Source organism: Globicephala melas, chromosome 10 (assembly GCF_963455315.2).
Source record: "Globicephala melas chromosome 10, mGloMel1.2, whole genome shotgun sequence".
Classification (NCBI taxonomy): domain Eukaryota; kingdom Metazoa; phylum Chordata; class Mammalia; order Artiodactyla; family Delphinidae; genus Globicephala; species Globicephala melas.
In genome coordinates, this window is record NC_083323.1 from 38,028,338 (window position 1) to 38,055,557 (window position 27,220).

The 27,220-nt window shown below is 36.9% G+C and overlaps 1 protein-coding gene and 1 non-coding gene across 2 annotated transcripts in view; one reads left to right on the top strand and one right to left on the bottom strand.

The window, feature by feature from the left end:
• Positions 1-5,652: 5,652 nt before the first annotated feature.
• The window catches only part of LOC132598012 (receptor-type tyrosine-protein phosphatase H-like), a 31,915-nt gene continuing 10,347 nt past the window's right edge, over positions 5,653-27,220 (bottom strand). Inside the window, exons 7-13 of the mRNA XM_060306954.1 lie at positions 26,398-26,556; positions 24,602-24,877; positions 20,702-20,971; positions 13,985-14,245; positions 7,385-7,515; positions 7,082-7,211; positions 5,653-5,855 (exon numbers count right to left, since the gene is read on the bottom strand). Of these exons, the coding sequence (XP_060162937.1) occupies positions 5,653-5,855; positions 7,082-7,211; positions 7,385-7,515; positions 13,985-14,245; positions 20,702-20,971; positions 24,602-24,877; positions 26,398-26,556 (1,430 nt within the window). The remainder of the gene's footprint in view (positions 5,856-7,081; positions 7,212-7,384; positions 7,516-13,984; positions 14,246-20,701; positions 20,972-24,601; positions 24,878-26,397; positions 26,557-27,220) is intronic.
• Positions 9,108-9,214, top strand: LOC115858795 (U6 spliceosomal RNA). Its single transcript, XR_004041799.1, has one exon. It is a non-coding gene; the product is annotated as a U6 spliceosomal RNA (small nuclear RNA).

The following is a 27,220-nucleotide window of genomic DNA, read 5'->3' on the forward strand; positions in this document are numbered from 1 at the left end:
GAGTGATAGGTAGGTGGAAGGAGAGTTAAAAAATAAATTGCACCCGCCAGCCCTTCCATTCCCAAAGAAAGCTCCACCAGATCCCTGCCCCTCCAGCACATACCCTAACACTAGTCAATGAATCTTCTTGTCTTATGACTTAGCTGCTTTTCAAGCTGCTTCCTCTGCACTGGGACTCAAGAGTCAGCGAGTTTGTGTGTGAGCCCTTCTAGAGCAGAGTCTCCACATCCCATGGCCCTCTGGCTCTCCCATACATAGCCCTGCTGGTTTTCAAAGCCACACTTTATGGGGCTCTTCTACTCAGTGCAGGTCCCTCAGGCTGGGAAGCCCAACATGGGGCGCGGACCTCTCACTCCTCAGGGTGGACCTCTGTGGTTGTGACAGCCCTCCCACTTGTGGGTCACCACACTGGGGGTGTGGGTTCTGACTAGACTGCACCTCTGCCCCTCCTACCTGTCTCACTGTGGCCTATTCTTTATATCCTTGGTTGTAGAAAATGTGTTCTGCTAGTCTGTAGGCCATTCTCCGAGACAGTTATTCTATACGTAGTTGTAGCTTTTGTGTGTCTATGGGAGGAGGTGAGCTCAGGATCTTCCTACTCCACCATCTGGATCTAGACTCTCTATAATCTCCCTATTTTAAAACCTGCGAATTAGCAAACTTAATTCCATCTGCTTCCCCTTTGCCATGTAATACAATGTATTTCAGGTTCTGTGAGTTAGGCTACGGATCTCTGGAAGGCCATTATTCTGCCCACTATATCCCTCTTTGTCTTTAGTACCAGATACCTTAAATAAGTGTGGATTCTTTTTATAGCTATCATATAGTGCCTAATATCTTGTTTCTCCTATGAACTGTCATTGTTAAGAAGTTCATACTCAAATATAAAACCCAGATGTACTAATTAGTTCATTTCAAATGTCTGGTAATTTTACTGCTCTGGTTCCTTTTAGGCTGTATTGATTCTATAAATAATTAAACTTTATATTGTTTTTCATTTACAGGAAACACCTTTTGTTATATCTGCTCAAATTCTAATGACTCTATAACCCCCATCACCCACAGACCCACGGCCACCACTTTTACACTACAAGCACAGTTGACTGAAACTGGACTGGGTGTCTACAATATGGAATAATCACAGTCTCTTCCTTGGGAATTTAGGGAGCATATCTGTCTTTCTCTGTGGTTCATAATGCACCATGTGTGCTTAGAAGTTGTACATGGCATTTTTCCACTCACCACATGGATTGCTTAACAGAGAAAGCTGGTCATCAGGAAAAATAAATAAACAAACTACGGCTGATGAGCAGAAAGAAGTAGACAGTAAGAAAACAATGCATGGGGCCTCAGTAGCCTTAAACATCTGATTCCAGTTCTCCCCAACACCTTGTTATATTCTTTGCCTTGGTGTCCATGACGCACTCTTTCATTAATAAATTTTTATTTCTTAAACTATTTCAGGTTGTTTTCTGTTATTTACAACTAAAATTACCATCTCCTACCACTATGAAAGTATAGAAAACTTGTTTGCCCACGTAGAATACAAAGCAATAGTGCTATCTCCAGAAGCTTACTCTCTCTGCAAGCCACACAATGCAGGATGCAGGGTGTGTATAATATGTCCTCACGTGATGCCAGGTCACATTATTAACAGCAAAAGCAACAAAAACGTACGCATTTACCTCACAGACACAGTTGAAAAGCAGCCTCTCTGTACATCTTTCTCTCCTACCCTCTGGGCTGCAAGTCTCCACTCTCAACTAAATCTGTAGAATGGAGTTGAAAGGGAGCCTGTGACACATCACCTGTCTTTAACTTCTGGAATCTTCGTTGTGGCCAGTGCTGTCACAGAAGCACTATCTTCCAGCACCAGCATTTCTTTATGCACGTTTTTGTACTACATAAGCACGTGTCTCTCTCCATTGAAAACCCGAACTCATTTAAAGTCAAGTACCAGCTTTTACTCAAATTTGAAAACCTCCCATGACAACTTTGTACTTTTAAAGCAACAAATAGAAAATTTACTTTGGAGGAAAACCTTATAGGAAAGGAGTGGTACCATAATTTCTTAAACTGTTAAGAAATGTAAAATGAAGGACAAAAAGGAGAGAAATAAAGGCCTCAATAAACATCAAGGTTGCATGATACCAACTTTACCTGAAACCTTTCAAAGCCTCCTTGTGGGAGTTTCCAAGACAAATATATTGTGTGTTCTTCCTGCCCCAGAATCAGCAAATCTGATGGTGGGTCTGGATCTAGGGCAAGGAAATAAGACACGGAAATGAAAGCTTTGAAAAAAAAAATTTTCTATCATCATGTTATCTGTACTGGACTGATAAACTTGAGTGTCACACTATGGAAGACAGACATGATACGCAGGTTTTTCTAGTCAGTTTAGCACTATGTGATCTTGCGCAGGCTGTTTACCTTGAGTCTCAAGTCTCCTCATCTCCACAAAGCAACAGGAAAACAAATTTTCTAGAAAGCCTTTTTCCACAATAAAATTATATAAAGTATGGATTTTCATATTTATTTTTGTCATAGCAGAATTCAGTATGAAGTTATTACAAGTGAGATTTTTAACTTAGAATTTTATGCACTGCCTAAGTTAAGAGATATATCTAGCCCCCTTCCTTAAGTTTCCAAACTCCTTTTCCCTTTAAACATTTTATCTGAGAAGGTTCTAGAAACTTATTTTTTCAATTCAGTAGCATGTCTCTATTTCTAATTTATAGAAATTTCAAATGAAATGTAGCATTTCTTTCCTTAACTGGAAGAAATGCCACATTAAAAGTTTATTGGAATAATCTCACATCTAATATTCAAATTCTGTGTGAGATTTTTTTTGTACTTACTTACTTATTGATTTAAGTCTATTAGAATTCAATCCAGTGGTAGATTTAAACCTGCGTCACTGATTCACAATCCTTTTTATTCTATTTTTCTTTGATGTATATTCCCTTTCAACTGGAATTAACTTACTATTTCCCCAGAGTCCCTAATATTTTAGCTTTTTTTTTTACATTTATTAATATTCCATCTACTTCCAAATGGATTTGAGGTAGCTTGCAAAAAAAGAGAGGTACAAAAAAGACCAAAAATTATTAATATACAATAGAAGACAAAAGTCAAATTGTAAAGTGGGAAGGGTTGTGGGGGGGAAGTTGCCAGGTTTGTTTGGGAAAACACAGCCAAAGCAACAACCTCTTAAAATACAGAATGTATGGACTTCTCTGGTGGCGCAGTGGTTAAGAATCTGCCTGCCAATGCAGGGGACACGGGTTCGAGCCCTGGCCCGGGAAGATCTCACGTGCCACAGAGCAACTAAGTCCGCATGCCACAACTACTGAAGCCTGCACACCTAGAGCCCGTGCTCCACAACAAGAGAAGCCACCACAATGAGAAGCCCACGCGCTGCAACGAAGAGTAGCCCCCATTCACCACAACTAGAGAAAGCCCGTGCACAGCAACGAAGACCCAATGCAACCAAAAATAAAATAAATTTTTTTAAAAAAATACAGAATGCACTGTTAAATCTAGGGTAGAAATGAAGAGCTTGAGGTCCAAATAGAATAATGATTTGCACAAAGCCACAGAGCTAAGAATGGGTAGTGTCAGTCCTACCTATAGCATAGTAGTGGCCTTTCCACTAAAGCAGAGTGGTTATAAGGACAGAATTTGATGTCAGGGAAATATGGGTTGAAATCTGTCATCCTATATAAGCTACTGAAATTCTCTAAGCCTCAGTTTCCTCATTCGTATAAAAACATGCATCTCATCATTATTAGAATGAATATCATGATTGAGAATTCAGTGACATAAAGCACAGAAAATGCCAGCAAAGTGCCTGACAAAGAACAAGCACTCAACGTGATGATGACGACAACGGTGATGATGCCAATGGTGATGATGATGCTGACAATGATAATAACACAACCAAATCTAAGCAGCAATCTAAGACGCTTTCACTGATATAAAACAGGAACTACCATTTTTCCAAAAAGGTTTTTCTCATCTATTGCGGATGGTTCTTAGGATGGTCTTTGTGAGAGGCAGCAGAGTGTCGTATCAGTTTGAGAGTTAGATACCTGGGTTAAATCTCACCGTCAGTAATGAGTTATTAACGCCTATGAGCCTTAACTTACATTTTAGATAACTCCAGGAGATTCAACACAGTAACTTAAGCACATAGTACCATTGCTGCTATATAATAAGTGCTCAAATTTTTTAGTTTATTTTCCAGGAATTGATTTGACTGTTGCTGCATTTTCCAGTGCTTTCCCATCCTCCACACTGCAAATCCTGAGAGGAAGCCTCCTCTCACACTGATAAGGCATGGGTACTTAAGCACACATTCGACTGTGACCCACAAGTGACAGGGCTCTTTGGAACATCTGTATATGTTCAGGGCAGGCATACGTGTAAGTGATGCTAATAAGGTCAGAAGAGGCAAACTGAACCCAAGAAATGCAACTGAAAAGACAGTGCTGGACTTCCATGGTGGCGCAGTGGTTAAGAATCCACCCACCAACGCAGGGAACACGGGTTCGAGCCTTGGTCCGGGAAGATCCCACATGCCGCGGAGCAGCTAAGCCCGTGCCCCATGACTACTGAGCCTGCGCTCTAGAGCCCTCAGGCCACAACTACTGAAGCCCCTGTGCTCCACAACAAGAGAAGCCACCGCAATGAGAAGCCCGCGCACCGCAACAAAGAGTAGCCCCCGCTCTCAGTAACTAGAGAAAACCCACATGTTAACAGATATAGTCAAAATATTAGAAAAATATTGAGTATTTCAAGATGACAGTACCTTAGGGTTTCAGAGTACTTTGCTCTTTTCACAAAGAGCTTTGCATTTGATTTTAGTAACAAGATTTTATACCTAGGCAGGAATAATTATTCTCACCGTTTAAGTAAGAACCTCATAGTTTTGCCCAAGGTCACATAGTCTTGCCCAAGGTCACAATAAATGATAGAGAAAGGAATATAATGCAGGCATTCTCCATGTAAATGAAGTACTCCTTCTCTTCAAGCCATAATGTCATAAACCACTTCTATATTGATTGTTAACTAGATATTGGCTTTAAACACAACTATTTTCCCTTAACCCATGAAAAGTTAATTAAATATAAAATGAACTTACAAGTGCTAACCATGAGGACAGTAGGATGGCTTCTCTTTAGTCCCTTGGTAGCTATAATGCTAATTAAAAAGTCAGTCCCTGGAGAAAGGCTGTTAAATGAGAATGTCCTACGCATTAAAGAAAAATCAAACATTAAGATATTTAGCTCAGAAACATTTGGAAAACTCCATCTTCTCACACTATTTGCAGAAAGAATTTTATATATAAGCTTTGGTTTTTTATTGTCTATTATGGAAACAATTTGCTACGCTTACACACAAGCAGTTACTGAGAAAGCATAGCTTCTTACGTGGAGAAATTTAAGTCAAAAAGTGTGTATGTCATACATACAAGCATGATGAAATCATGAATTAATTCATTACTATCTATTAGCATAAATAATTTGGTACTGTAGATCAGATTTAGTTATTCCTATCACACTATAGTCCAAAAAGTTCTCTTGAAAAGTTTTCTAATTTCTATTTATACTAAACCACTAACATAGCTTTCTAACAACACATATAAAATGTTCATCTTGTGTTCCATGTAACTTGATATAATTTCTTTTCAATATTTTCATACCTTTTTGTGGAAGGCAGGATTTCTTCTTTCATTAAGCTTTCACTGGATATTGAAATAATGTATCCATCCAGAAGACTTCTAGCTGAAGGCCAGCTAACGGTTACTGCATTTGAATTCCTACTGTGATTCAGAAATTCAACCGCACTTGGGGCTATATCATTTAAAACATACACATAAAATAACATTTTTTATCGTACAAAGCACCTATTTTATAACCACCCTGAAATACTCTCGGGATTTGTTTGACTCTTTGCAAACTCTGAGGGTAACCAAGACATTCCTTTTATTCCTCCTGGTAGATATGAGAAGTTAAAAGAGTGGGGCGGAAAAAACAAACAAACAAGAATCATTGTAAACTTTGAAACAGAGCCGATATGTACCCCAGCAGTGTTGTACTCAATATTTCCCCTGCTTCTATAATGTAGGAAGAGGCGATATCTTGGTCTTGTGTAATCACCAACCTCAGAAATAGTTAATGATTTTTAGGACTCATTCTAATTAAATACCAAACAGTGACAAGGTTAATCAGCAGGGAAAGTTAACTGCAATCTAAATATGAAACGCTTCCTTTATTTTCTGAAAAAAAATGTTAAAATAGTGTATAATATATATTTTGTTGCCCCTTTAAAATTCTCCCATGTATAAGAAACGAACAAAATTGCCACGATATTCTCTCTCAATTCCATTCTATGTTATTACAGTAAAAGAATACCAGACATGACCAGTTTCTAAATACATCAATCAATGTTCCCATACCATCCATGTCAAGAATATCTAAAATAGTTATATTAGTAGAACAGTTGACAATTTTACTTCACCTACATTTGAAAACGTACACATTTTGCATACACCCTTCCCAATCATCCTTTATTTCATATGACTACCATGGAATAAATCACCATCTGCCACTGGGAGTAAGTTGCTAATGCTGGGGAAATGGCACTTCACTGTCTGTTTAACTGAACAATGGAAAAATTAAATCACAAATGGAGACTCTGGCCAGAACCCAGACAGTTAGCAACTCTATTGTCTGGAAACAGACACACAAAAGAGACTGTGCTAATTCATACAACGGGAAATAGAAAAAGAGATAAGAGGAAATACTGCCTGCCCATTAAGAAAATTTGAGAAGAATGAACTATTTATTAAATCTTCCCTATAAGAACCAAATGAATATTTGAACATTGAAACTTATATGTCAATGGTACCTCAATCAATAAATAAATGAATTTTTTAAAAAGAAAGAAAATAACACATAAAACCAAAGCATTTTTATGGAATCCTTCTGATTATCTTAATAAAATATTTTAGAAAACTGGAAATTAAAAAAAATATTTGAACACTGAATAATAACTAAAGTGCTTACATAGGCTGTACCTGTCTGTATTTCTTTTATGTAGGGAGAACTGTCTTTAAAACCTTCTTTTTCAGTGCGAATTGAAAAGGTGTACACTGTGGCAGGATCCAGGTTAGAGAATGTTGCTGCTTCTTGAAATACTTTCTGGACCTATTGATCCAAAAGAATAACTTACCAAGTGTTCATTTAAGAAATGCTCCACCATCAAACACAAGCAAAAAAAATGTTGGGGGTTATTTAGTTTCACTACTACCTAATATAAGAATGCAGCAATACTGGCTTCAGAATAAAAGTTATTCCTCTGAGAACACCTTTTAACGTACCATGAAAGCAGCAGCACAGTTTATGCATGTGATTTCATAATGCTGAAAATTCCCATCAGCTCGATTCCAGAGAATTTCAATGGAAGAGTTTGTAACTTTGCCCTCATGGATATTTGATGGTGCTTCCAGACCTACCCAAAATACACGAAACACTTAAAATTCCTCCTGCATGTTTTCTAACCGGGTTTTTTTTATTATTATTATTTACCCCTTTAAAGGGAATAAAAAGCACAGTGTAAAAAAGGACAATAGTTTAATAATTAATTACCTATCCTAATTAAAAATAGCTGTTTACACATGACAGCTTATAAAATATGATAATCTATTGCAATACTCAGAATCACTGTAAATACCATTACATGCAGCTAACTTTGATGTTGCAGTAAAAACTACATAACAGCAAATTCACAGGAGTAAATGTACAATATTCAAAGGAGGAAAAAAGAATTAAAGCTTTCTGAAACTATTAGCATAAGCTGAAAAGACAACAGAGAGAGAAATATGAAGTATACACAAAGAAGAATCCCTTTGTATCAAATACTGGATGAAGTTAAAAACAAATTTTATCTGATGAGTTTTAGTGTTTAGTTTTCCCAGTTTAAAGATCTCATCTAGCATAAAGGAAAACAATTATTTTAGAAAACCTGAAAAATGTCAGCTTTAGACAATTATCTCATATATTGGTATTTCTGCTGATTGATATAATGACATTGATATAGATGATCAAGTATAAATTATTTTCAAAGAAAAGAACTGTCAAATAGAATGCTGCCCACAATGATTCATAATATAAGAGAGACAGAGAATACAGATACAAAAAGTTACAAAAATTACAAGCAGAAGTAAAATAAACATATACTGAGCTGATTATGAACATGTTAAAATGCTATTGGAATAACGTGATTTGTGACATCAATTCGAGATTATTTTGTGGAAAAAATTGAGTTTAAAGAGTAAGGGAAGGATTACAATTTGGGGGAAGAAGACTCGTAGTGGTATAATTACATATGTGAAGATTTATAGTCAGGAAGAGCAAATCATTAAGAATCTGGACATTTATTTATATTTATATTCAGAAATATGTTTTTAGGACACCACATGATTTTTATATGGCATTTATTACTCTTTGCCATTTATTTCTACATCAAGTAGATGGATATCTTAGAAAATTTCAAGTATCCCAAAATTTCGAAATTAATATCTGTAGAATTTTTGAGTGACTTAAAGATAAATCAAAATCAACATGAATCTGAAAACGTAAGTATTGGTATGAACAAATATTAAACATATTAATTCAAAATATTCAAAGAGGTAAAGAAAATACAAGCTAGTTCTTTCTAGACAAATGGCAGCATGGGATGAGCAAACACACACTTAGATTATATGCTTTGAGAGACACTATCAGGGCCCCTACACTCAAAAAATATGATCTAGATTTCATAATCTGCCTAAATATTACTCACATTCCTCACTCGGATTAAGTCATTGAAAATTCTGATTAATATGCAAGTATTTTTTTTCTGTTAATACGTAAGAAAAAAATTCATGGCTTACTAATTTTAACAAGGTTAGCTCTATCTGCATACTTGGGCAATTAAAGATCAGGCTCAGTAATGAGGTTTTTGCAAATGTTTTAAAGGATCTTTGAAAACAACTGTGTTAAAGTGAATGTAGACTACTAATTTGAAATGACACACAAAATCAAAATCAAGAAGCAACTTTGGTGCTCTCTTCGGCAGCACATATACTAATATTGGAACAACACTGAGAAGATTACCATGGCCCCTGCACAAGGATAACACGCAAATTAATGAAGCATTCCATATTTTTAAGAAAATGGTACTAGGAACATACATGTCGATAATTACCTTAAATGTAAATGGATTAAATGCTCCAACCAAAAGACATAGACTGGCTGAATGGATACAAAAACAAGACCCATATATATGCTGTCTATAAGGGACCCACTTCAGACCTAGGGACACACACAGACTGAAAGTGAGGGGATGGAAAAAGATATTCCATGCAAATGGAAATCAAAAGAAAGCTAGAGTAGCCATTCTCATATCACACAAATAGACTTTAAAACAAAGACTACTACAAGAGACAAAGAAGGACACTATACAATGATCAAGGGATCAATCCAAGAAGATGTAACAATTGTAAATATTTCTGCACCCAACATAGGAGCACTTCAATACATAAGACAAATACTAACAGCCATAAAAGAGGAAATCGACAGTAACACAATCATAGTAGGGGATGTTAACACCCCACTTTCACCAATGGACAGATCATCTAAAATGAAAATAAATAAGGAAACACAAGCTTTAAATGAGACATTAAACAAGATGGACTTAATTGATATTTATAGAACATTCCATCCAAAAACAACAGAATACACTTTGTTCTCAAGTGCTTATGGAACATCATCCAAAATAGATCATACATCGGATAACAAATCAAGCCTTAGTAAATTTAAAAAAACTGAAATCATATCAAGTATCTTTTCCCACCACAATGCTATGAGACTAGATACCAAGAAAAAAATCTGTAAAAAATATAAACACATGGAGGCTAAACAATACACTACTTAATAACCAAGAGATCACTGAAGAAATCAAAGAGGAAATCAAAAAAAACCTAGAGGGCTTCCCTGGTGGTGTAGTGGTTGAGAATCTGCCTGCCAATGCAGGGGACACGGGTTCGAGCCCTGGTCTGGGAAGATCCCACATGCCGCGGAGCAACTATGCCCGTGAGCCACAACTACTGAGCCTGTGCGTCTGGAGCCTGTGCTCCGCAACAAGAGAGACCACAACAGTGAGAGGCCCGCGCACCGCGATGAAGTGTAGCCCCCGCTCGCCGCAACTAGAGAAAGCCCACGCCCAAAATCGAAGACCCAACACAGCCAAAAATAAATAAATAAAATTAAAAAAAAAAAAAGTACCTAGAAAGAAATGACAATGAAAACACGATGATGCAAAACCTATGAGATGCAGCCAAAGCAGTTCGAAGAGGGAAGTTTATAGCAATACAATCCTACATTGGGAAACAAGAAACATCTCAAATGAAAAACCTAACCTTAAACCTAAAGCAATCAGAGAAAGAAGAACAAAAAAACCCCAAAGTTAGCAGAAGGAAAGAAATCATAAAGATCAGATCAGAAATAAATGAAAAAGAAATGAAGGGGCTTCCCTGGTGGCACAGTGGTTGAGAGTTCGCCTGCCGATGCAGGGGACACGGGTTCGTGCCCCAGTCCAGGAAGATCCCACATGCCGCGGAGCGGCTGGGCCCATGAGCCATGGCCGCTGATCCTGCGTGTCTGGAGCCTGTGCTCTGCAACGGGAGTGGCCACAACAGTGAGAGGCACGCGTACCGCAAAAAAAAAAAAAAAAAAAAAGAAATGAAGGAAATAACAGCAAAGATCAATAAAACTAAAAGCTGGTTATTTGAGAAGATAAACAAATTGATAAACCATTAGCCAAACTTATAAAGAAAAAAAGAGAGAACACTAAGATCAATAGAATTAGAAATGAAAAAGGAGAAGTAACAACTGACACTGCAGAAATACAAAGGATCATGAGAGATTACTACAAGCAACTCTATGCCAATAAAATGGACAACCTGGAAGAAATGGACAAATTCTTCGAAAAGCATAACCTCTTGAGACTGAACCAGGAAGAAATGGAAAACATAAAGAGACCAATCACAAGCACTGAAATTGAAACTGATTAAAAATCTTCCAACAAACAAAAGCCCAGGACCAGATGGATTCACAGGTGAATTCTATCAAACATTTAGAGAAGAGCTAACAGCTATCCTTCTCAAATTCTTCCAAAATATAGCAGAGGGAAGAACACTCCCAAACTCATTCTATGAGGCCACCATCACCCTGATACCAAAACCAGACAAAGGTGTCATGAAAAAAGAAAACTACAGGCCAATATCTCTGATGAACATAGATGCAAAAATCCTCAACAAAATACTAGCAAACAGAATCCAACAGCACATTAAAAGGATCATACACCATGATCAAGTGGGGTTTATCCCAGTAATGCAAGGATACTTCAATATATGCAAATCAATCAATGTGATACACCAAATTAACAAACTGAAGAATAAAAACCATATGATCATCTCAATAGATGCAGAAAAAGCTTTTGAAAAAATTCAACACCCATTTATGACAAAAACCCTCCAAAAAGTAGGCGTAGAGGGAACTTACCTCAACATAATAAAGGGCATATATGACAAACCCACATCCAACATCGTCCTCAATGGTGAAAAACTGAAACCATATCCACTAAGATCAGGAACAAGACAAGGTTGCCCACTCTCACCATTATTAGGCAACACAGTTTTGGAAGTTTTAGCCACAGCAATCAGAGACGAAAAAGATATAAAAGAAATTCAAATTAGAAAAGAAGAAGTAAAACTGTCACTGTTTGCAGGTGACATGATGCTATACATAGAGAATCCTAAAGATGCTACCAGAAAACTACTAGAGCTAATCAATTAATTTGGTAAAGTAGCAGGATACAAAATTAATGCACAGAAATCTCTTGCATTCCTAAACAATAATCATGAAAAATCAGAAAGAGAAATTAAAGAAACACTCCCTTTTACCATGGCAAAAAAAAAAGAATAAAGTACCTAGGAATAAACCTACCTAAGGAGACAAAAGACCTGCAGAAAACTATAACACACTGATGAAAGAAATTAAAGATGATACAAACAGATGGAGAGATATACCATGTTCTTGGATTGGAAGAATAAACATTGTGAAAATGACTATATTACTCAAAGCAATCTACAGATTCAATACAATCCCTATCAAACTACCACTGGCATTTTTCACAGAACTAGAACAAACATTTCACAATTTGTATAGAAACACAAAAGACCCCGAAGAGTCAAAGCAATCTTGAGAAAGAAAAACGGAGCTGGAGGAATCAGGCTCCCTGACTTCGGACTATACTACAAAGCTACAGTAATCAAGACAGTATGGTACTGGCACAAAAACAGAAATACAGATCAATGGAACAAGACAGAAAGCCCAGAAATAAACTCACACACATATGCTCACCTTTTTTTTGGTAAAGGAGGCAAGAATATACAATGGAGAAAAGACAGCCTCTTCAATAAGTGGTGCTGGGAAAACTGGACCGCTACATGTAAAAGAATGCAATTAAAACTCTCTCTAACACTACACACAAAAATAAACTCAAAATGGATTAAGGACCTAAATGTAAGGCCAGACACTATCAAACTCTTAGAGGAAAACATAGGTAGAACACTCTATGACATACATTACAGCAAGATCCTTTTTGACCCACCTCCTAGAGAAATGGAAATAAAAACAAAAATAAACAAATGGGACCTAATGAAACTTCAAAGCTTTTGCACAGCAAAGGAAACCATAAACAAGACGAAAAGACAACCCTCAGAATGGGAGAAAATATTTACAAATGAAGCAACTGACAAAGGATTAATCTCCAAAATTTACAAGCAGCTCACGCAGCTCAATATCAAAAAAAACAAACAACCCAATCCAAAAATGGGCAGAAGACTAAATAGACATTTCTCCAAAGAAGATATACAGATTGCCAACGAACACATGAAAGAATGCTCAACATCATTAATCATTAGAGAAATGCAAATCAAAACTACAATGAGATATCATCTCACACCCGTCAGAATGGCCATCATCAAAAAGTCTACAAATAATAGATGCTGAAGATGATGTAGAGAAAAGGGAACCCTCCTGCACTGTTGGTGGGAATGTAAATTGGTACAGCCACTATGGAGAACAGTACGGAGGTTCCTTAAAAAACTAAAAATACAACTACCATACGACCCAGCAATCCCAGTACTGGGCATATACCCTGAGAAAACCATAATTCAAAAACAGTCATGTACCACAATATTCATTGCAGCTCTATTTACAATAGCCAGGACATGGAAGCAACCTAAGTGTCCATCGACAGATGAGTGGATAAAGAAGATGTGGCACATATTTACAATGGAATATTAGCCATAAAAAGAAACGAAACTGAGTTATTTGTAGTGAGGTGGATGGACCTAGAGTCTGTCCTACAGAATGATGTGAGTCAGAAAGAGAAGAACAAATACCATATGCTAACACATATATATGGAATCTAAAAATATATATACATATATTGTCATGAAGAACCTAGGGGCAGGACAGGAATAAAGATGCAGACCTACTAGAGAATGGACCTGAGGACATGGGAAGGGGGAAGGGTAAGCTAGGACAAAGTGAGAGAGTGGCATGGACTTATATACACTTCCAAATGTAAAACCGATAGCTAGTGGGAAGCAGCAGCGTAGCACGGGGAGATCAGCTCAGTGCTTTGTGACCACCTAGAGGGGTGGGATAGGGACGGTGGTAGGGAGGGAGATGCAAGAGGGAAGAGATATGGGGATATATGTACAGCTGATTCATTTTGTTATAAAGCAGAAACTAACACACCATTGTAAAGTAATCATACTCCAATAAAGATGTTAAAAAATAAATAAATTAAAATTTTTAAAATTTTGAAAAAAAGAAGCATCTTAGACAAGTCCTAAAATACTTACATGTTTTTACTGCTGGCACATAATACATATTACTTAATTTAGTCCCACTGATCGTAGAAACAAAGAAATTATATTCTGTGCCTGGGGTTAAATTGTCAACAGTTATTTTATTGTCCTGTTTCAAAAACCTGGTTACATTTGGCCCTCTGTCACTTGCAATATGTATGCCATCAAACACTCCAATATCAGGCATCTGAACATATAAGATTACAGAGGTACTATGACTTTCATAAGGGATAACAATTTGAACTGGTTTCGGCTCTGAAAGATAAAGAGAGATATTTATAATTAGTATTTTCTTAAAACTTTCATATTTCTCTATATTATGTCTAGCATGTTGTAGAATTTGTGAAAAAATTAAATGCCTATATATGAAACTTGTGTTTACTAGGTCACCACTGGACAGAGGAATAAGGTGTACATTCTGAAAGACTGTATGTACCTATATATTGAAAGGACCTAATTAACTTTCATTTTTTGATTCTCATTAACAGTCTGAAAAAAACATAAAAATCTGAGATTTTCCCATTTTTTTCCTTTTTATCTATTTATTAAGAAAATACTTTTGAAAACCTATATACTAGGAGGAGTGCTCAAATAAAGTAAATAAGGCCAGATTCCTGCTTTCAAAGAGTTTCCAATCTCAGAAAAGACATGCATAGATCACTAACTATAGAGTCCCAAATGGTTAGAGTGACATGAACAAAAGGCTGTTGAGAATAGAGGAAGAAATCAACAATTCTAGCAGAGATAATTGGGGAAGGCTTTCCAGAGTCGATGATGATGTTTTATCTGAGTCTTATAGGATAGTACAAGTCTACCGGAAAGAGTGTGCGTGGTGGGAAGAGGTAGTCAGGAGGGAATCCCAGACCAAGAGAAAAGCATTAGCAAGGCCTGGAAACCAAAATGGGCATCATCGTGTATTCAGGGAATACCAAGTTCTTCTCACTCTTTACTAGCAGGGCAAGTTACTAGTCACTAGTCCTTGGCAACTAGTTTCCAACTTCTAGTCTTTGGTAAGTTACTTAGTCACTCTGTGCCTTGGCTTTTTCATCCCTATAATGAGAAGGACATCTATTTTGCAGGGTTCCTGTGACAATTAACTGAGAGACTGCATTTATGCATAAAGTGCTCAGAGCAGTTCCAGGCACAGGGCAGGCACTCAGGGTGGTTCAAGCACAGGGTGTGTGTGAGGAACAGGGACCGGGCATGAACGGGCCACCTCTGAGGCTGGCCGCTGTGAGAGGTTTTGCATGCCATGCTCTCGAGATCAGACTTTATCCTGTCTGCACAGTGACTGTGAGCAGACGTTTCATTTCATTTTTAGGAACATGGTTCTGGCAACAGTTTGGTGGAAGGATTCATTTACATTTCATACTCTCCCTAACCTCTATTAAAGAGCTTTATTGTACCACAACCCTCTATTCTGCTATTTAGAGCAGATTTGAAATTTTAGGTGACTTCTAGTCACATTATTTTTCCTCAGGTCAATTTTAATTTCAATTCTATTTTTAGATTATTGGGACACCATCTAGTATATCCTTAAGTCTGTCTTCTTCCAAATAGATATCTTCTATCTTCTTCTAAAATATACATTCTGAAAAAGTTTTTTTTCCTTCCAGAAAATGACACGGCCTTTCCTTTTTTTTTTTTTTGGTGACATCTGGTTTGATGCAATGGAACTTGTTCTAAGTCACTGTTAGAACAGCGACAATGTGATCTGACAATGTGATTCTGTCAATTTACCCAGAGCCAGTACTGTCTAAAAAGATTTAAACACACATCTATAATTAGAAATATAGAACACAAAATCTGTGCAATCTCTCCCCCAATTCATTCAGCTGTAATATATAACTTTCGTTTTATGTTCTTGGTGGTTATGAGGAAACATTCAATATACTAACCATAGCACATTCTATATGGTATATTACTGGGTTTCAAGGCACTTTCACCCTGTTTTTCTTTTTCCAGTTCTGATTACTTTTCTTTTTCTGTCATCACTAACATTTTTGGTGGGTTTCCTCTTTAAATTCCTTACAGCTTTCTTCGGCTACAAAGCTCTCACAGTAAGCATGGTTTTGCAAGACATTCCCCAAGTATCCAATCCATCTGAATCTGTGGGCAATGATCTATGAAAGCTTCTAAATGTACTTTGAGCAACAATTAAAGACCTGCAGATTGGAAATGAGTAACGGTGCCCTCGTGGAGAAAATTCACTTGCATGCTCTTGGGTGCTGAAAACATTTTCTAGGGAGAGACAAGCCTTTAAATAGGCATAGTTTACTCTAGGTTCTAAAAGTATACAGAGTCAGCAACATTCCCTCCAGGGGGTAAATATAAGGTTTTACATCAACTCCACTTGTCCAAGGAGATATAGTCAACAGTATTAACACATGACATGTTAAAGCAGAGGGACACCAAGGCTGGACAGGTGTAGAACAGGATAAAGTTATTCCTTCTCTTCAAAACTATACCCTGAACTTCTGAAAACTCAACTGGGAGAAGATTTTGCCATTTCTGGTGGATTCCAGTGGGTCTCCACCTCTGTGACCATGACCTCCATCATTACCTATTTTCCTGCAAAAGCTTTTTCAGAAGAAGTGGCAGCCCTGAGGGCTGTATGAGTTTTTTTCAATATGAGATAAACTGAACTAGGCCAAATTCAAAGGTTTTTATTATAGGTAAGTTAGAATGAGGCCTCAGAGATGCCCAGTCTATCTTAAAATTTATTCTTCTAAAAACGAGAGGAAAAAAAGAAAACTCAAACACCAGCTCTCCTACAGATTTCCTTCCCTCAATAAAACTTGGATGTAGCTAACTCCTTAGACAAAGAAAGACCACATAAATAGCTAAAACAGCTTTACTAAGAAATAAAAATTATAACAACCTCAAAGACTCTCAGAGTGCTTGCTTGGTATCTGAGCCCTTACATTATATTAACTTCATAAAGTAGATAAGATTATTATAATTCCCATTTTAGGGAGAAGAAAACTGAGGACCAAAAAGGTTGAATGACTTTCCAAAAGACATAAACTGATCATCGTGGAGCTGGAACTGTAACCCAGGTAATCTGGTTCCAAGGTCTGTTGTCATAAGCACCGATTTCTCTCAAAGTGCACACTTTATAGTTCAGGCGCACAGTAATAACTGGTGATCAAGTTTTGTTTGGTTGCTTTCAGGATAACTGAGAAAGAGACAAAGAGAGAAGGTTCAAAGGGGAAAGGAAAATACAAATAGGATTATAAGAAATAATGGAATACTTGAAGGAACTAGAGAAAATTCACCAGAAGGAAAGAAAATATAGACACCACAAGCACCTAATGGGTGTTTCCAAACATATGATGGACTTTTACGTGAATCAGGGAGTAGATTTGCTTTGTGATACTCTGGAGAACAGACATGGCTCCAAACTAGAGGAAAATTACAGGGATGCATTACAAAATGATCAGAGGAATTACGTATCTTATGAGAAAATCTCTGTTCTAACTTCAAACCCTAAAATTCTATTATTCTTCCTAGGATTTATAAATATTAATCCATGTTTCAGCATCCATTTGGATAGTGACTTTATAAATAAGTACTTGAATTAACCAGAGTCGAGAACTATGCATACACCTGAAGATAGACAGCCTAATAAGATTTCAAAAGAGCTCACTGTATAGAAAGGATGGCAAAATTTGGTTTTAGATGGTAGATGGGCTGAAATATGCTAAGCTCCCTACAGTCAAAGAAGAATAAGACTTTAGAGATGAAAACCAATTTAAAAATATACTCAGTGGGGACTCCCCTCGTGGCACAGTGGTTAAGAATCTGCCTGCCAATGCAGGGGACATGGGTTCAATCCCTGGTCTGGGAAGATCCCACATGCCAGAGCAGCTAAGCCTGTGCGCCTCAACTACTGAGCCTGTGCTCCAGAGCCTGCGAGCCACAACTACTGAGCCCACGCACTGTAACTACTGAAGCCCGTGCGCCACAGCTACTGAGCCTGTGTGCTGAAACTACTGAAGCCCACGCGCCTAGAGCCCATGCTCCACAACAAAAGAAACCACCGCAGTAAGAAGCCCGGGCACCACAACAAAGACTAGCCCCCGCTTGCCACAACTAGAGAAAGCCCACATGCAGCAACAAAGACCCAGTATATATACATATATACATATATATATATATATACCCAGTATATATATATATATACACAAGTATATATATATATACACACAACGAATATATATACAACGAAGACCCAGTATATATATATATATATATACACACAAGTATATATATATATATACACACAAGTATATATATATATATACACACAAGTATATATATATATACACAAGTATATATATATACACAAGTATATATATATATACAAGTATATATATATACACAAGTATATATATACAAGTATATATATATACACAAGTATATATATATATATATACACACACACACACACACACACACACACTCAGTGATTTAAATCTTGTGGAGCAAAAACCTAGGCCCTGAGACAATATGGGGAAAATCTAACCTCATACTGGTAATAACTGGTAATGATTGGTGGCTCTAAGACTACAGTTCATTTTCCACTTATGCATTTTAATTTTAGTACTTCTGTTCTGACTATAAATTTGCATTGGGTCGTTTAATAGACATGAATTTTTTTTTTTTTTTTTTTTAGCAATATCTCTTTCTTAGTTGTCTCCTTTTTCACAACGGTTTCCTATTATATTTATCTTTAGGTAGGTTTTCACAAAAATTTAAGCTTGAAAGTTATGGAACTAAATTTAGATTTAGTCTTTGGAAGTTAAAACAGGAGGATCTGATGCTGGTTGAGTGCAGACCCTGCTAAGACACAATTTTTTGAACCAATTCACTTTTTCCATCAGGCTGCCCTTTTTGTTAGCCAAAAGGCCTGTGAGCGCCAATGAGCTTTCCTTCCTCACAGTCACCACTATCCACCCAAATTAGTCAACTAAAAACCCCAGTTTCTCCCTTACTTATCACAAGCACTCCAGTGTGAAAGCTCAGACTTCTTACTTCCATAATATAAAATATGTCTTCTATTTTCCATCTGCACTTCCCCATCGTGTCCACCATAATCTTTTGCCTATATTCTACAACACCCTCTTACCCAGTTTCCCTACTTCCACTCCCACTCCTATAGAAATCATTCTTTGCACATATCAGGAGAGACATTTTTGTAACATAGGCCGCCTTCTCACTCTCCTGCATAAACCCCTCAATGGCTTCCCATTGCCCTCAGAACAAACTCAAAAGCATGGCCTACAAGCTCTATGTGCTCTGACCACTGACTACCTCCCCAATACCATTTCCTACTACCCTTCTCCCTCTTCCTTAGACAACACTTATCCTGGCCTTTTTCTTCTCAGACACACCAAGCTTTCTCCTGTTTTACAGCCTTCATGCCAGCTGTTCATGCCTAAAGTACCCTTCCTCCACCTTGTTCTGCTCCGGCGCCTTCTCACGGTTTAAGCCTCCATTCAAATGAAACTCCTTCTGTTACAGCCCATCTCCAGTAGAACCCTCCATCCCACTTCAATTACTCTTGTAAAACAAGGAATGTCACTTGCCATACTGTTACACCAGGATTAAGTCATCAGCCACTGCAGTCGCTGACCTACGATACACCCTGAAAGGAATTCAGGATAAAGAATGGGAGGAAGCACTCTGTGCTTTGGGAAAACAGGCCCTTAAGCAGTTAGATATATTTCAGGAAAAATTTTTATGAACCCATATTCTTACATCGTCCCATGCTCAGAAAAGCACTAAAATCATTAACTGAGATATCTGTTCCTCATGACTAGCAGTAACCTTCTACCAAGACGTATGCTTAATTGCATGTACCTCTTAGCCAAAAATCACATATGCTATACTGGCCTCTCCCCCTACCTCTTTGGAGCAGTTCCTCAAAGCTCTCTGAGAGGCTGTCTCCCAGGCTACAGTCCTCAGTAAGATCCCCAAATGAAACTGAAACTCACTGTTCTTATGCTTTATGTTTTTATTTCAGTGGACACTCTCTGACATCACTTTTCTCTTTTCCTTCTTAACACTGACCATAATTTATAAATATCTATAAACATTATTTCATGTATTTACTTTTCATTTTTTCCTTTTCTTTTTTCCTCCTTATTAATTTTTCAATAATTACTTATTGAGTATATTAATTTTATTTGAGAAAAAAATGGAAAATTTTTGTTAGTCCTAAACCTTTTATACACTGTCAATATTTCCGTCCAATGTGCTGCAGCATGCCTTTGTGGATGCAATAAAAATTATAAAGACGTCCAGCTGTATGTCAGGCACTGTTCTAAGTCCTTACATTTATTAGATCAGTTATTGTCAGGACAACCTATGAAACACACACTATTATTTTCTCCCGCTTTACAAATGTGGAAACTGAGTCATAAACAGGTTGAATACATTGCCCAGGGTTACTCAAATAGCTGAACCCAGATTCAATCCTAGGTAGTGTGGCTTTAGGATCAGGTTCTTAATCATAAACAATGCTGCCTTTATACAAGCACAGGACATTTTCAGGATACAAGAGATGCTCCAGATCCTGAAGCACACTAACAATCTATTTATTGTAAAAAGATAAAACCTGCTACCAGAGGGCTCTTTCAGAAACTATTTTACAATACCCCCAAATCAGCAAGTATCTGTTAAGAATGAAAAGTACTTGATTCTCACTTAGAGTTTGTTGAATAGTGACCAGCTCGCTCAAGTTCCCATTCATTACTGTTGCCATTCCAATGTCATATGTCATTCCAGGGATTAAGTGATCAACCTTGACTCTATTAGCATCCTTTACAAAAAGCTTCCTGACTTCTCTTCTATCTGATATGGATGTGATTTGAATGTAGACCTCGTGGCCGTCTGGTGGGGATCCCCACTGAAGAATTATACTGTCTTCTCCCACATCTTCAAGTTTAGCATAAACTTCCTGAGGTGGATTAATACCTTCGAGAAATAGATAAATGGATACATACATTTTAGTTTATTGTCAGCGTTATTCATGCTGAGTAAAAATATCTCAGTTCAATACTAATTCATGTTTAAAATGTAACAAATCCTCAGGTCACCATGTCTTGAAAAGGACTAAATTTTAGAGAAAAAAATGTCTTTGTGATTACTATACAAGTATTGGAGAATTTTCTTGATACTGTTTTGTAATAACCAAAGAAAATACTTTGGCTTATCTCCTTACACAATTTATTTGAATATCAGGCTTGGGGATTTTCAATACTATACAATTCTCTGGAAATTGTAATGTCTTCCTTTTAGTCTCATTGTCTTGTGTTACACGCCTCCCCTAAATTTTTGATAGTTCTCAGGTACAATGATCAATCATTAGTTCATGTCTATAAGGATAATTATGCAATTTTAAACTGTTCAACAGTTTACTTTAAATAATCTTTAAAGAATTCTCTATGATATTCAAAATTACTTTGTTTTCAGAAACTATAAAGTGATTTTTAATCTGTTTTGAAGTTCACCTCCTTAGAAACACAATTAAACACCACATTTTAATTTCTTAGGAAAATATTCTGGGTCAGACCCATCGTCTATTCATTCCATACCTTCAATTCACAAAATTGGAGCCAGCCTGACTTTAGGTGTTGAAATTGATTATGTACGTAAAATTATCAGAAAATGCCAGAATAGTCCAATTAGAAAACTGTTCACAAGATTCCATGGTGAAACAGCTTCAGATATTTTTTTCTTACATACCTACAAAACTTATGAGTCTGTTATAGTCCTATAATTACTCAAAGAATTTTCTATCCATGCCTGTGCATTTTTATGGGAGAAAAGTCCATTATTTTTTCCACATTCTCAAAGGCTCCATTAACCCAGAAGAGTTAGATTTTATTGAATAAAAATATATTCTCTATATCAAGGCCCTTCATGTTGTGTGCCTAGCTTACATTTTCTAAATTCTCACTACATTTCCCCTGTCCTCTAGCCATGCCAATCTACTCCCCATTTCCTACTGGTTCAGTTGTCAGTCTCATCAAAAAGCCTTCTCTGGTGGCGCAGTGGTTGAGAGTCCGCCTGCCGAGGCAGGGGACACGGGTTCGTGTCCCAGTCCGAGAGGATCCCACGTGCAGTGGAGCGGCTGGGCCCGTGAGCCATGGCCGCTGAGCCTGCGCGTCCGGAGCCTGTGCTCCACAAGGGGAGAGGCCACAACAGTGAGTCCCGCGTACCGCAAAAAAAAAAAAAAAAAAAAAAAAAAGCCTTCTCTGACTTTCCCAGTTATGGTTAGATAGATGCCTCTTCTTTGGTCTTCACCATCTGTGCACATGCTGTTTGCCCTACTCACAACATCCCTCTGCCTCCCCATTGCCACCTGGTTCACTCTTACTCTTCCTTCGTGACTCAGTGCATCACTCCTCCAGGAAGATTTTCATGGCCATCCCTGTACCCCAAGTCTGGGTTAATTGACCCCTCTCTATGCTCCCACAGTACCAAGAGCATAAGCCATATAATAGCAATTATAATACAGCATCATCCTTTTTTAAAAATTTGTCTCACTCCATTAATATGTAAGCTCTCTGAAGGTAGATACTAGTCTTATTCACCTTTGCATTTCTAGTACCCATTGCAATTCCTGACACTGAAACATAATCTACTGAGTGAATAACAAATGAAAAAAATGCATATTGCTTCAACCTCAGGAAAGTAAAAGAGCACTGGATTACTAAATCCTAGACATGCACAGCTGTGTCAGCTTAGAGTCAACACACATAGCAAATGACATAATTAAACGTGCAGACTCACATGTACCTTTCTCCTGTCCCTATTAAACAAATAGGGACATACCATGGAAGCTTTTTTTTTTAAAGCTTTATTGTGACTTAATTCAGGTACCCAAAACACCATTTCAAAGAATATAATTAAGTCATTTTTAATATACTGACAAGGTTTTGAAAGCATCACTATTATCGAATTCCAGAACATTTTCATCACCCCCAAAATAAACCCTATACCCATGAGCTGTCACCCACCACTCCCTTCTTTCTCTTCTCCCATTCTTGGCAACCACCGATCTAATTACTGTCGCTATGGATGTGCCTATAGATTTCATATAAATTGAATCATACTACATGTGGTCTTACGTAACCAATTTCCTTAATATCGTTTCAAGGTTCATCTATGTTGTAGCATGTATCAGTACTTCACTCTTTTTAACTGCTGAATAATGCTCCACTGTAGAGATACACCATGTTGTGTTTATCTATTCATCAACTGATAGACATTAGGGTTGTTTCCATGTTTTGCTTATAGGCTATGAACATCCATATAAAGTTTCCTTTGTGAACAACTGTTTCCAATTCTCTTGGATATATAACTAGGAGAGGAATATCTGAGTCACATAATAACACTATGTTTAAATTTTTGAGAAACTGCCAAACTGCTTCACAAAATAACTGTACCATTGTACATTCCCACCATTAGTACAGGAAGATGTCAATTGCTCTACATCTACCATGGAAGATTTTAATGTGACTTCAAAATTAATGAGTCTGTGAGAAATCCTCCTAGTCTGCCTGTCAGTTAAAAATGAAAGCATCTCCCTAAAGTGTAAGGGAGTCAATCAAGCATTTACCAATTGACAGATGCTTTGGGCTCAGGGAAGAGAAAACATCTGCTCTCGTATCCAATTGGAAAAATACTTTTGATTAGGATTTGCAACAGTGAACGCATGTATCTTAAGCATTTGCATTCAGTAATCATGAAATAATATATTTTATTACTTACTTTACAATTTATTATTGTTATTCAAAGAAGCCCAAGTATTCCCAGCAAATATGAGAAGGTTAATTAATCTACGTCTGTGCACGTGCACGTTTTCCTTTCCTCCTCCCTCAGTTCTAGTGCATTTAAATTTTAGCTCGTGCAATTTCAAAGAACTTTGCATATAGACATGTAAAATACACATGCACAGACAATACACGTGTTATACACACACAGGGATATGCCAAAATGTGCTTAGTTATGTACTTTCATAAATAGTGTTTTCGCTTTTCAAAAAAGATTGACACATACTTAATGGGGTAAACAGAATGCTTAATTAAAAGATAGAGTACTTTAATGATTATATTCTAGACAATGATTCAAAAACTGCCGTGTGGTGAGTGGAGATTAGAAATGCATTTGCCAAAAGTCCTGGGATGACACTTCCCCCTAGAGGTCAACTCTCAACACTGCATGAGGAAAGAAAGAAGGACCAGGTAAAACTGATTAAATGTGCAGATCTACTTGCTGGATCTAGTGCTGTTAAAGAGAACTGGGTGAACTAATCTTCATCTCTTAGGATAATTTATTTTCCAGCAAAGGCTATGATACGAAACATGTCTTCCAGGAACTCTGGGAGGAACAACACAGATGTTTACGGGGTTCATATAAATCTAAATGAATTTAGTCTTTAAAATCCATGCTTAGCATTGTGTTTCAACATCCAAACAAATGTTCAACCCGACTATTTGTACCCATGAAAGGATCGACACTATTAAATTTTGGCAAAATAGTATTTTTAAATATGCAGTTTGTATCTTTGATCAAAAGGCAAAACGTGCCCACACTTACCTGTAATGGCTGAAACAGGTTTCTCAAAGCAGCTTAAAGTTCCTCTTTCTGCCACACTGAATAGATAGATCAGATAATGATGGAAAGATCTTAGATTTCCAATTGTTGTTGATGTGTTGGATTTTTCAACAAACACCTCTTCTGATTTATTGTTTACAACATCCAAAATAGCCACAAAATAATGGTGAAAAGATACAGGATCTGGACCATCCCAGTGTAAAAATATTTCTGTTGGGGTCACATGAGTAACTGTGACATTTTGGGCTGATAACGGACCTAGTAGATGGATGAAAAGAAACCAGAAAAATACATTATACTAGTGATCTTGAGCCTCGGAGTTTTTTGTTTTGTTTTTACTATAAAATGGGAATTATAGGAGTAATTATGAAGATTGAATGAGATAAGGAGGGTAAACCACTTGTGTTTGACACACACTACTGTTCAATCAATTTTATTACAAGCACCATCACAATGGTATTTCTGGCATTCAGTGATCATACATTATATATGTCTTTTACTTCTGTCTTGTCAGACCAGAGGGCAGGGACTTCATATTATTTATTCTTCATTCCCAACATCACCAGAACTCAGGCATTCATCCTCTTACAGAAATGTTTCCCAACTCCAAATTGTTTCATCCAGTGCCAGGGATTTTCCTAGTTAATCCCTCCAGATTAATTTTCTTAAAACAGCACCTTGCACGTATCAGTCTCAAACCTGTATCTGTTCCCTACCCTCCCAACTCACAGATATGCACGCACATTCTTTTTGATTCTTTCTTTAGAAGCAATAACTGGAGAGTTAAAACGAGACCATCTGGGTTCCTGGACTCCTGTGTGGCTTAACAAAGCATGTTAGTCTAGTCAGTTTACTTAACCTTTCTGAAGCTCAGTTTTTTCATTTCTATATAGCTACTCCAAAGGTTGAGATAAAGACTGTGAAATAATGCATTAAAACTGTTTGTAAAAGGCAAAAGGGGAAAGAATGCATTAAAAGTGTTTGTAAAAGGTAAAACAAGTCTTAGAAACTATAGTCTTCATGGATTTCCTTTGTTTCTAAGGTCAAGCCCAACCATCTAAGACAGAGACCCCTGGCAGCCCAAACCTGACACCACCTACCAGTCAAACTGATTTCACCCTGAGGATCTCCAGTCAATCCACACTGTTCTTTTCCTACAAATTCCTACCTCCACACTTTTGCTTAAAACGTGCTTTTCTTCCTTCAAGTGTGAATCTAAGCCTCTCCTTTCCACGAGTCTTCCCCGTCACCCACCTTCTGAATTCTAGAAAGCATTTATCAAATGTACCACTGGATGGGAATTTAGGTAATTTTTCTATACAGTTTTATTTGCATTTAATTTATTAATATTTATTAATTTATTAATATTTATTAATTAATTAATATTTAATTTTCTATACAGTTCTATTTGCATTTAATTTTATTCCTTACTAATTCTCTCCATTGTAAGTCCCTTTAAGTCTGGGATGCATGTCTGTTTATCTCCTGCTATTGGCACATATCGAAAATTCAGCTTCCCCCAAATTTACTGATTATCTACTATGAACTGGACACCAGTCTAGCTGGTATATAAAACAAATAAGATACAGTTCCTGTCCTCCTGGGTGTTTAATTTAATAGGAAAGCCAAACACGTAAACAGATTCATTGTAACCTACAATGGTTAAAGGGAGAGATTTCCCAGAATGTTATGAGAAAACAGCAGACCCTCAGGAATTATGTGCTAATGATGATATTAAATATTTGAAAAATTATACTTTCAGATGTCTTGTAACTTACATGTTTCAACAATGAATACTGGACTTAAAGTAGTCTTTGCCTCCCATTCACTTATTGCAGAGAATAAAAATCTGTAAACACGGCCAGGAGACAGTTGGGTAATTGCTTTTTCTGTAGTATTTGGGGGCACGCTTTCAAAATGTTGTTCTTCTGTATAATCTAAATAATATTTAATGATAATTTTATACCCCAGTTTCAGCCACTTATTCAAATTATTCCAACCACTCAAATCATTCCAACTAAATACAACCTCAGTTGTTCCAACATCCTTTACATAAAATAAAAGGTTTTCCTGTGGAGAAGGTGCTGAAAAATATAAAGGAAAATTATTTTTATTAGAAATTATAATTCTGTCTTTAAAGTAGTAAAAGAGTAAGATGCATGAATATAAGAATACTAATAAAATAATTACATTCATATTCACAAACATATGGCAAGGGAACATAACAGAAAAATCTTGTAAAGAAATAGTTTGATCCAGTTGCATTTTGCTGTAAAATGTAGCAATCTGTTTCATTCTTGGGTAGTAGTGGAAAAGAAAAAATTTCATTTTTCTTAAGACCAAAAGATGATCCATCTGTCCATGTGAGATGACCTTCTTTCTGTAATAAAATGTACAAATTAAGCCAATTTAAAGGAAAAGTATCATGTCTTCAAATATGTGTATAAGATTTTTATTAGACACATCTATATTATAAAATTTTCTAAGACTGTTAAATCATCAACCAGTTTCACATTTTTGTGTGGATTTCCTTCATGACAAAGATTCTGAGCTGGAGACAGTTCATTTTCATTCACTCATTAGCCATGTCTTCAGGAGAAT